This window comes from Equus caballus, chromosome 25 (assembly GCF_041296265.1).
Source record: "Equus caballus isolate H_3958 breed thoroughbred chromosome 25, TB-T2T, whole genome shotgun sequence".
Classification (NCBI taxonomy): domain Eukaryota; kingdom Metazoa; phylum Chordata; class Mammalia; order Perissodactyla; family Equidae; genus Equus; species Equus caballus.
In genome coordinates this window covers 31,403,322-31,415,327 of record NC_091708.1, presented here as the reverse complement: position 1 = coordinate 31,415,327, position 12,006 = coordinate 31,403,322, and the positions used below count along the sequence as shown (strand labels likewise).

At 43.7% G+C, this 12,006-nt stretch overlaps 1 protein-coding gene across 1 annotated transcript in view; it reads left to right on the top strand.

The window, feature by feature from the left end:
- Positions 1-11,748, top strand: part of BRINP1 (BMP/retinoic acid inducible neural specific 1) — a 171,932-nt gene extending 160,184 nt beyond the window's left edge. Inside the window, exon 8 of the mRNA XM_023628761.2 lies at positions 10,170-11,748. Coding sequence (XP_023484529.1) covers positions 10,170-11,310 — 1,141 coding nt within the window. The 3' untranslated portion in view covers positions 11,311-11,748. The remainder of the gene's footprint in view (positions 1-10,169) is intronic.
- The last annotated feature ends 258 nt before the right edge of the window (positions 11,749-12,006 follow it).

Genomic DNA, 12,006 nt, shown 5'->3' with positions numbered 1-12,006 from the left:
AGGCCCATAAATAACCTCAGGCTAGCTTGGGGCAGCTGGCTGTCAGTCACAGAAGCCTATAAGTACCCTTCCAACCATGGGGCAATGAAGCTTTTAACTAAGAATATCTTTGGCATTTCTTTTCTGTTTATGGGGGTAAAAAGAAGACAATCAGTGAGGCTGAACTCTGAGGGAACCCAAGGGTGCACAATCTGGGTGAGGGGCAGGGAGATATGTGCCAGCACCTGAGGTTCACCATGGGTGATGTACAAGGTCTGTTCAACCCAACACTAGTAGGCATGTCTCCACTGCCATCCCTGTTGTCATTCTGCATTTGTAGCAATTAGGACAGTTGACTCACTCAGCTGACGTAAGGCAAGAAAATAAGCATCTCCAGACATTTTTTGTTGTTTTCAGTTTTTTTCCTTCTTCCCTGGGGCTCGGAAGTGGCTTCCCGTTCAGAAAAGAATCTAGAGGCTCAGAGCATTGAGTCAGAAATAGAACTAAGTTCTTAGAATTTCTTGTGGATAGCTCTTTCTTATCCCCCTTCAGAGCCACTTCCCAATTATCTTCCCCACCTCCACCCTCCAAGTCAGCCAATAAATTCACATGGGGGTAAGTTATAATCCTAGTGATGTGACAACTCACTGTGACCTTCAGTATGCCACGTCTCCTCTCTGAGCCTAGTTTTTCATTGTGTTAAAATGAGATTCATGATACCCTCTCAACCCCAACCCCTCCTGTGACATAGAAGAGTTGTGAAGATCAAAATCAGAGAACCAAACAGAAGAGCTTTAGAAAGTTTAAAAGTGACATAAAAAGGTAAAGTATTGCTGTCCTCATCGTATTATTCTGGTTGTTTTAAAGGACAATTGTATTTATAAATGTTTTATGGAAATACTACAAATATATAAAAAGTGAAAATATCCTAAGTGTACAGCAAGATGAATTTTCACAAAATGAATTCACACAGGTAATTTGCAGCACCCAGATCAAAAAATTGGGGATTATCAGCACTGCGGAAACCCCTGGTGTCCTCGTCTGGGCAGTACCAGCCTTGTCTCCCAGGGAATTACTTTTTTTGTTGCTACACACCACTGTAGCTCATCTTTGCCTCTTTTTATAGCATGGACTCTTGTGCCTGTCTTCTCCCACCCTTTCATTCCTCTCTGAGATTCTCCCATGTTGGTTTTTGTAGTTTCGGCTCCTTCATTCCCAAGAGTATGCTATTGTGTTTGTAGAAGTCTGTTCTACTGCTGATGGTTATTTGCATAGTCTCCAGGTTGGGGCTGTAATGAATAGTGCTGCCTTCTTACACTTGTCTTTAAGTGAAGTTCTATATGCATTTTTGTTGGGTATGTACTAGAAATGGAATTGTGGGGACATAGGGTATTCATATGTTCAGCTTTACAGATAATTTAGTACATACTTCCAGTTTTCCAGATTTGCTGAACCAATTCTCTCTCTTGCCTGTAGCATAGGAGACTTTCAATTAATCCACATCCTTGCCCACACTTAATGTTTCTTATCTTTCTTATTTTTATTTTTAATTTTATTTTAGCCATCCTGCTGCAGTAGGATCTCATTGCAGTTTTAATTGGCGTTGTCTTGATGACTAATGAAGTGGAGTTCATGTGCTTACTGGCCTTTTGAATACCCTTTTTGATGAAGTGCTTTTCATATCATTTGCCTATTTTCCCTTTTGGTTATCTGAATTTTTCTTACTGATTTGTAGTTCTTTTTTTTTTTTTTTTGTCCTGGGACAAATCACATGTGTTGAACAGTTTAGTAATAACATTCTAAAGAAAAATAAGGGGGCCGGCTCCGTGGCCAAGTGGTTAAGTTCGTGTGCTCTGCTGTGGTGGCCCAGGGTTTGGATCCTGGGCACGGACATGGCACTGCTTGTCAGGCCACGTTGAGGCGGTGTCCCACATCTCACAACTGGAAGGACCTGCAAATAAGGTCCTGTGTACAGGGGTGGGGGTTTGGGGAGATAAAACAGAAAAAAACAGAAAAAAAAAAAGATTGGCATCAGTTGTTAGCCCAGGTGCCAATCCTTAAAAAAAAAAGGAAGATTGGCAACAGTTGTTAGCCCAGGTGCCAATCTTTAAAAAAAAAAAAAGAAAGAAAGAAAAAGAAAAATTGTGATACTAATTGGATCTGTTCAAGCTTAAAGAGACCCAGGCAGGAGTGGTAAACCTCAGGTAGCATAAAATGTGTTTGACTAGCCCAGCACCCAGCCAGTGTAGGAGTTATTTATGTACAGATCCTCCTCGACTTACAATGGGGTTATGTCTTGATAAACCCATCATAAGCTGAAAATATCATAAGTTGAAAATGCATTTAATACACCTAACCTATGGAACATCATAGCTCAGTCTAGCCTACCTTAATCGTGCTCAAAACACTTACATTAGCCTACAGTTAGGCAAAATCATCTACCACAAAGCCTGTTTTATAATAAAGTGTTGCATATCTCATGTAATTTATTGAATGCTGTACTGAAAGTGCAAAGAGCATGGTCGTCTGGGTTGTCAGAATAGTTGTAAGTGTTTCTGTTGTTTACCCTCATGATCACATGGCTGACTGGGAGCTGTGGCTCACTGCTGCTGCCCAGCATCACAAGAGAGGATCAGGCTGCATACCACTAGCCTGGGAAAAGATCAAAATTTAACATTTTCAATATGGTTTCTACTGAATGCATATAGCTTTCGCACCATTGGAAAGCCAAAAAATCATTGAGTTGAACCATTGTAAGTCTGGGGACCGTCTGTATTACAAATATAATCTTTGATTGGCTAGAGGTATTGCAAATATATTTCCTAACTAAGGGTTGTCCTTTCACTCTCTGAATGGCATCTTTTGATGCTTATGTTTTACTCTTAATATATCCCTACTAATCAATTTTTTTCCTTTACAGTGAGCTGTTTCAAGAAATCTTTGCTTCCTCCAATATCAAAATGATGTTCCTTTATATTTTCTTCTAAAAGTTGTTTTGTTGATATCGGTATTGTTATTATTATTTAACTTTTTACATTTAGATCTGTAATCCTCCTGTTAATGATTTTGGGATACAGAAGAGATTAAGCATCAAGAAGAGGTTTTGTTGTTATTGCTGTTTTAACATCAGTATTCAACTGACCCAGCAACATTTACTGAATTCTTTCCCTAGATTTTTACATCTATAATTACTTATTTCAAAGGGACCATTTTCTGTGTGAGCTCAAGAGGAACACAATAGTTTGTTTTCATGAGAGACAGTGTGCACCTACTATATATTGGAAACTTTACAGACGTTATCTGATCCTCAGAACAACCTCACAAAGTACTGTATTATTATTCTATTCTGTAGTTGAGAAAACTGAAGCTCAGAAAGGACAAGCAATTAACTCAAGGTTAAGTAATGAATAACAGAACTATGATTCAAAACCCAATCATTTCTGACTCCAAAGCCCACGTCTAGCTCCTTCTTCAAACATCATGGTGACACCATTCATTAGAACTGTAGAGGGTGTGTAACCAATGAGACGAGGAGATTAAGCTATAATCAACTGGGCTGTTCTAGTAACCAAGAGGAATATTTTTACCTGGGACACTTATGAAACACAGTTATTCTTTGCCCTCAGTAATAATAATGGTTAATGGTCACCCATAACTTCCTTTCACCCAGGAGGTTTGCATATTCAATTCTAGTTCTGAAGACAAAGTGTAAGGTAGGTATTACCTACCGCATTTGACAGATAAGAAAACTGAGATCAAAGAGGTGAAGTGACTTATTCAAGGTCAAATATCAAGGTCAAATATCCAAGGTCAAATAGTGGTAAGCCGGGGTTCAGTATTTTCTTAACTGACTCCCACATCTATGCTTACCCCACCTCACTGCTGAAATCATTGGTCTGGATGACCATTATTGTACTTCAGGATTAAGACCATTAGATCTGATTAGCCCTTTCTTACTTTCTAGGCTTTTAGTCTGAGTCTCTCATTCTCCTGTCTGACTGCTGCCCTGGAAGAATAAACCACTCTTGCAGCCCTCCCCTTGGGAGCTTCTTGCTGCTTTTAGCCTTTCTATCAGCCCTAAAGAGGCTTCTGGATCCTTCCTTCACTTGCCTCCAGCACATCCATGCCCTAAAGCAAAATGCTGAATTTGAATATGCAGCTGATGTTGCCTGTCACCTCCTTCCAGACTCAGAACTGTGTAATTGCAAAAACCGTTTCATAATCCTCCCCAATTAAGCTCTTGACAATCTAATTTTAAAGACTCCCTTGGATTTGCTCTCCTCATTCCTCCTTCTACCCTCTACCTCTGCCCTCTGCAAATAAGACCTATTGCCTTCACTCCACAATTCCAAAGTAGAAAGCATCTTCACTGGGGCAAGGGACCACAAAATTCTTCTTTCAGTCTTTCCTTCTTATTGCTTTAAGCAATTCAATGAGGCTCTGACGACATATGAAAAACTGAAAGAAGAAGGGAAAACAGGTTATTAAGGCAATGATAGAAACTCAAAGAGGGGAATGATTAAAAGCTACATATTTATCTGGGAAAAATGATGAACACAGAGTGGGTCTGATGGCTGGTTATAATTCACACTAGCATGTCCATTAACCAATGCTTCTTTTAGTTGAGCCCCAAGCATCCTGGCACCATTGTTGTATTCATCTTTTATCATACCATTCCTTTAACACACACACACACACACATACAGTCATACTCAGCACAACCAAAAAACCTCAAAACAACTGTTTGTCTTTCCAGTCTAGTCTATGATCTACAGAATATACGTTTTGTGGAGTCTCATGGAATTTCTCAGACACTCGTTACAATGTCAAAGAAATGCCAAGTAAGAAGCACAGGGCATAAATAAAAGAATAATTCAGAACTCCAATTTCGTTTTTTTTTTCATTTCCTCTTTACTTTTAAATAAACACTCCTGGTAGGCAAATGGGAGTTATGGATTATAGTTTTCTATTTTAGCCTAGATCTATTACCCCCTTCTCTTCTTGGCACTCGATTTGTATGATCTTCCCTAAAATGCCACTGGCCTGGCACTGCATTCCTGTCTTAGGCAAAACCTCCAATTAAAATCAGCAGGGAGTTTGCTTGAATTAGGAATCCCAGCCTGGGCTCCCCACCAGGTTGGTTCTGAAAGGGAGATGTGTGCCTTTGAAAGCACTGATGGGAAGCCCTGGGTGGCATCACCTCCATCCTGGAAATGACGAGCGACTTCACACTGCGTCACTAGGAGACCTGTCAGGTTGCCAGAAAATCCTGGCTGAGGCAAAGACAGAGCCTGCAGGGGAGCTGTGGTGGGGTCTCCACGGCCCGGAGCCTAGCTTCTCCTCCAGTCTGGGTTTGAGAAGGTGGGAAAGTACAGGAAGGGAATTGGGGGTACGCTGAATTTGGATCCAGAAATCCTGAGCTCTGGTCCACTACATCCATGCTGTGTGACCATAGGGAAAGTCACGGTCTCTTGCTGGCCTTCAATGCCCTCTCAGTAGAATGGAAATCACAAGGGAGTCCTATCTCATGGAGTTGATGTCAGGATAAAGGATACCTGCTATGGTGTAGAAAACGCTCAATGAACACCTAAGCAACTAAGTCTCAACATTCAGGTCTAAACATGAGGAAGATGGGGTCAACATTTCCAAGGCTTCTTCTTGAAGATTTTCTGCATCTATGGTCCAAGTTGCTTCATGTGGATCCTCTGTGGGTGCCTACCAACCAGGTTCCAGAGTTTGCCAGATTTAGAAATAAAAATGCATCTTCCTGCCCTCCTTTCCTTCCTCCTGACTACCCTCCCTTCAGCCCCCCATCAGAATGAATTGAAATCCCATGCAACAGAAGATGGTGATTTGGATATATTGGAATTCAGCTTTGGTTGCAAACAGAAGATGCTTTGGATCCCCAAGGACCGAGAAAAGCATTTTAGAACTTGGTCCTCACTGCCTTGCACTGACTGCCTTGCAGTGGGGCTGTGTCAGCCCTTGGTAAGACACCTCTCCCTTCTAGAGCCGGCCTATTAAGCCACTCCCCTGTTGCCAGGGTTGAGGCAGGCTGTCACTAGCTAGCCTGGGAAATGGTATTTATAGATCACAGTCCCTCCTTCCTGGTCCCCAGCCTCTCCCTGATCACTTGTCGGTGAGCTCCAATTATCTGTGAATGGGGGAGAGGGATCCTGGCAGGTCCAGAGGAAGTGAGAAATGAGATAATAGGCCCTTTACATGCTCAGACTTTCAGTATTTTTCCATTATTTCAACTTATTTCTTTTCTTGTGACCTGCTTCCTTCTTGCTTACCTCATTTTTAAAATTTTACATTATGGTACATAGCAGAAAGTGCAACGATGCTGGAGTTAGAGAGCCTGGTATTTGAACGTGGAGCAACCTCCGTGATCGCAGACAACTTATCCCAATTCTCAAGGCCTCATTATCTTCATCTGTAATGCATATGGTTATACATGCTGCTCGAGGAGAGCCTCCAGGACAATGTCTGGTATACAGTGAGTGCCCAATAGTTGCAAGCCACAGATTCCCTTGGCTGGTTTAAGGTACTGCCTGCCATTGAACATGGCAGGGTTTCTGAGTATCAATCATGACTCCCCAGAGCACTGGCTGGAGATGAAGAAGGTGTAGGAGATTGATCTGATTGAGGCTGATTCCTCATTATCTGAAATTGCTTGTGTTGAGAACAAACACACGAAAAACCAGAATAAGCTTGTTTTTCTGCTTTCACTCTTCCACTCAAAATGAAGTATAAAAAGCAAAGGAAAGTGCAATGACTTTGGGAATCAGGACTCACTAATAACATTGCTCCCTACCTCTAACCCTCCCTGTCACCCTTCTGCCTCTTCAGAAAAGGATGACTTGCTCTCAAATGGCCCATCCAGCGTCCACATTACCTGAATCAGTGAGTTATGACAAATGAAAGCGTGGCTGAATTTCTTCATTTCTTTCCTACCCACTCTAATTTCATTCCATCACATTCTCCCTCTCCAGTTGCTTCCTCCTCCATTGCCCCTGTCTGCTCCTTTAGGTCAGGCTCCATCACTTCCCCCATCATCTCCAATACCAAGGCCGTTTCTCCTCTCTTATCACACTTCCTCGTGCTCCACCTCTCTCCTCCGTTTTCTCTTCTTCTTTCCCTAGGCTCACGCTCCCTGTCACCCCTCCCTGCACGCCGCCTCATCCTAAGTCCTCTCGCTGTATCATTAATGCTTTCTTTGATACAGCCTACAACCTCATGATTATTCTGAGGTCAGGAGATGCAGGTGCCACGCAGCTCGCGAATGCGCCTCAGAGGCCCTCTGTCCCCAATCCCTCCTGCTCGACAGGGCTGGAATCCTAATTTGCCACTACCCCCTTTGCTTGTTGCAGCATCACCAGGAACTTTCATCTTTTTATTTTCCCCACTGAGGATGCTGAGAGTTCAGCCACAATGAGGCATTGATTCAAGGAGTGGGGGCTGTGGTCCCGACAAAGGGTCCCAATGATGAGACACGAGAAAGGGGGCGCTCTACGGGGCTATAGAATGCCTTGCAGATGGGAACAGAGGAGCTCTAAATGGGGTACTGTCCTGTCACTTGGAGAGGGAGTGACAGGGGCAAGTGTGGGCCATTTGAAAGAGGCATTTTGAAATGACTCTCTCGTCAGATGGAACCTGGCAATCAGAGACGTGTGGCGGGCCCCTGCAGCTCACAAAAATATCAGATGACTCATAGCCAATATTCAGTCAATGTTCTGGTTTGGGAGGTGGGAGCCGCATAGCTCATTATTATTCCAGCTATGTTTCCTGAAGGCTGGGCCTGCTGCTGTTCTCCAGGCTGTAATAGGATTGGTCTCACGAAGCAGAGACTGGAGAGGCCTGAAGCTGTGTGGGTGGACAGTATTGAAAACTAATACTGCAGTCCAGAGGAAAGAGCAGAAGTTGAGTTTTTTTAATGAAAAATAAGAAGAAAAATATTAATTTTGTTCGTTCATTCATTCAGCAAACATCCCTTCATTTGGCAAACATTCATACAGAGCCAGGCTCTGGGCTAGATGCTCAGGGAAGGGAGGGATCTGCTCTCTCAAGCCTTGGAGCCTGGAGGGGAAATTGACAAGGAAACCAGGGGTTTCAATACAGTATTTTGAATGTTTGAGGGAGGTGTTATTGCCAGGGGTGGGATGGTTCTGTGGATTAAAAAAGCAGAGCGGTTTCAAGGAGCATACTAATTATTCCTCCATTTTCTCTCAGCTGATAAGCAACTCATTGAGAGCAAAGCATTCTGGGAAGCTGTTTTAACAGTATCCATTTTCAAATGTTCCATATAACAAAATGGTTTCCCTCAAACTCCAGAGAGATAGTGAAATCCCTGAGACTGTCTCAATACCTTCAAAGGAATAGCTTATTCTCTGGGATAAGAGGACTTATTATTATTACCTGTTCAATAATTGGTCTCTGCCAGGCTCTGTGCTAAATGCTTTAAATATATTATGTCACTCAATCTTTTCACCCACTGCATAGATGGGCTGTATTATTCTCATTTTAGATATGAATACCGAGGCTTAAAGACATGAAGTGACTTGTTCCTGGCTATAGAACTGAGCTTTGAACTCAGTTCTGCTTGGGCAACGCACACACTTTTCCACATTAGACTCTACTGCCTACCTCTTGGCTCTTGGGCTTGGCAATTGTGGCTCAGTAGTAAGAAGGATAAAAAGATGGATTGTTAACACTTCCTACCATAGGCACTACGATGCAAAAGGGCTTCTGTTTCCAGCTTCCCAGAATGGAGATACCGAATCACTGTCACCATCATCATCATCACATCAACATTACCAGAGCACCTTCCAGCCTTAAGAGAGGCTTTCTTGACTCTTGCTTGACACATAATGAAAAAAGCCATAGCAATGAGCCAGGAGACTCCTCCACTCACTGATTGTATGACGTTGAGCCCATCATTTCACCTCTGAGCTTGCACTGTCATGTCTATAAAATGGAGCTGAGAGTCCCTTTGCAGGAATAACAAGAGCTAACTTTTATCGAGCCCTTAATACCTCCCAAGTTTGGGGCTAAGCTTTCACATGAATGTAAGATTATATTCATGTAATCCTCACAACAGCCCTGTGTGGAAGGAATGATTAGGAAGGTGAAGGAAACTGCTCAGCATTACCTCAGCTCCTATGTGGAGCAGCTAGGATTTTATGCAATCTTTGACTGACCTCAAGTCCCAAGCTATTTTCAGGGGGGTGTTGTGAGGCTGAAGTGAGAAAATGGGAGTGAATATGCCCTGTGCAGGGTAAAAAAAGTGCTAGACACGTGTAAGAAATTATTCGTAGCATGGAAGACGGCCAACAGGTGACTTGCCCAGAAATGAGGAAAGACGAGAGGCTGCTAAGCTGACTCCCTTACATGTTTTTACCTGTTCTTCTGTTGCTTCTTGTTTGATCCAGTATTTATCTTCACTGGAATGTTTTAGTGGCTGGAATCTGAGGACAGGCTTGGGTATCATTCATAAAAGTGTTGAGGGGCAGTGAAGAGGGGGTCCTAGAGATATACGTTGAAATGGAAATTCCACTGAACTGAGAGTTGGGAGCTCTGGAAAAATGGGGGAAAGAACATCTTTCTTGTATGTTTTGAAGAGCCACTTTGAGGATCGTGTAAGATTATCAATATGGAAGTACTACTTCATCTCTGGAGTAACATAAAATATAATTTATTTTTGTTGAAGTTGTTGGATGTTATATAACCTCATGAGAAGAATCTGCAAAGGGGGTTGAAACATCTGATTCAAGTTAAAAGAAATGACCCCTAAGTTCTTCTCTACTGCTGATTTTTTACAATCTGTTGTCATCCAGCTGGGGTGTGTGAGTTTAGACACAATTTCCTGAATCAAACTTCTTTGGAGCTAATGTGTAATGGAAGCATAGAGCTAGAAGGACCTCACAGAACATTTTCTCCAACCCCTTCACTTTATAGGTGAGGGCATTGAACATTAGAAGGGAAAAGTGCGATGCCATACAGCTGGTCTGTGGCATTACAAGGCACTACAATGTAGGTCTTGTAATTTCTATTCAGTGCCCTTCCTGTTATAACTATTCTACCCAGTGCTTTCATTCTTTAGCCAGCTCCAATTTGCAGTCAGTTGGATAACCGCAACTCACAGTCCACCCACGGTGGTTAATGTTCTCTGTTTTCCCTCTATCCCCCAGGACAATTCAGCAGTGGCTTGCAAGGGTCCAGTCGCTTCTCTACTGCAATGAGAACGGATTTTGGGGAACCTTCCTAGAGAGTCAGAGGAGCTGCGTGTGCCACGGTAGCACCACGCTGTGCCAGCGCCCCATCCCCTGCATCATAGGAGGCAACAACAGCTGTGCCATGTGCAGCCTGGCCAACATCTCGCTCTGCGGCTCCTGCAACAAGGGCTACAAGCTGTACCGAGGTCGCTGCGAACCACAGAACGTGGACTCGGAGCGGAGCGAGCAGTTCATCAGCTTCGAGACCGACCTGGACTTCCAGGACCTGGAGCTGAAGTACCTGTTGCAGAAGATGGACTCGCGCCTCTACGTCCACACCACCTTCATCAGCAACGAGATCCGCCTCGACACCTTCTTTGACCCCCGGTGGCGCAAGCGCATGTCCCTCACTCTCAAGAGCAACAAGAACCGTATGGACTTCATCCACATGGTGATTGGCATGTCCATGCGCATCTGCCAGATGCGCAACAGCAGCCTGGACCCCATGTTCTTTGTCTATGTCAACCCCTTCAGCGGGAGCCACTCGGAGGGCTGGAACATGCCCTTCGGGGAATTTGGCTACCCGCGTTGGGAGAAGATCCGTCTCCAAAACAGCCAGTGCTACAACTGGACTCTCTTGCTGGGCAATCGGTGGAAAACGTTTTTTGAGACGGTCCACATCTACCTACGTAGTCGGACTCGGCTACCTACCTTACTGCGTAATGAGACTGGCCAGGGCCCTGTGGACCTGTCTGATCCCTCCAAGAGGCAGTTCTACATCAAGATCTCTGATGTGCAGGTGTTCGGATACAGCCTGAGGTTCAACGCTGACCTCCTTCGCAGTGCAGTGCAGCAGGTCAACCAGTCCTACACACAAGGTGGCCAGTTCTATTCCTCTTCGTCCGTGATGCTCCTCCTGTTGGATATTCGGGACCGAATTAATCGCCTGGCCCCTCCTGTGGCCCCAGGGAAACCCCAGCTGGACTTGTTCTCGTGTATGCTGAAACACCGCCTGAAACTGACCAACAGCGAGATCATCAGGGTGAACCACGCCTTGGACCTCTACAACACGGAGATCCTCAAACAGTCGGACCAGATGACAGCCAAACTCTGTTAACCTGGGACTCCTTGCCATGGACTTTCCCTTTTGTTGTACAAACAGAACAGAACAAAACAAAGCAAAGCAAAACAAACATAAATTTGTAAAATGTAATTAATATTCAAAGAAAAGGAGGAAAATCTTCATTCGTTGGAAGCTAAAACGTTCTAGCAACTGTATAAAACCGTTGGGCATGTTTGTTATTCTATACTCTGTCATGAAGAAGGGTCTCAGCCTTTTGAGGAGCTTGGAGGGAATTGCTTCTTAGGCCTCAGGTGCTGTATCGAGGGGGGAGATGGGGGAGAGCATATGCAATGAATTGTAAAGATCTCTGCTGTGCAGGTGCTAAGATTAAACACTAAAAAGAAAGAGAGATATATGTAATGTACAACCGACACTGCCATGTTTCCTTGTGGGAGGAAATGGACATAGATAAAGAAGATATTTCTTCGGTTATGATTTCTTCCCTTTTTATGCTTAATTACTTGTGGTTCTTTTGACTCATTCTCACATGAGGGTGGGGATGCAATGACAGTGCTAGCTCCTTTCATTCTGGATAAACTGAAGCTAATTGAAGCTGGACAATAGATGGGTTTGGGGGATGGGGAGGCATTCACATATGGGTGTTAAAACAATAAGGAACCTTGATATCAGCTCCTCAAACCTCATGATTTAGTTTAGGAAATAGGCTCAGAGAGAAATATCATGCCGCTG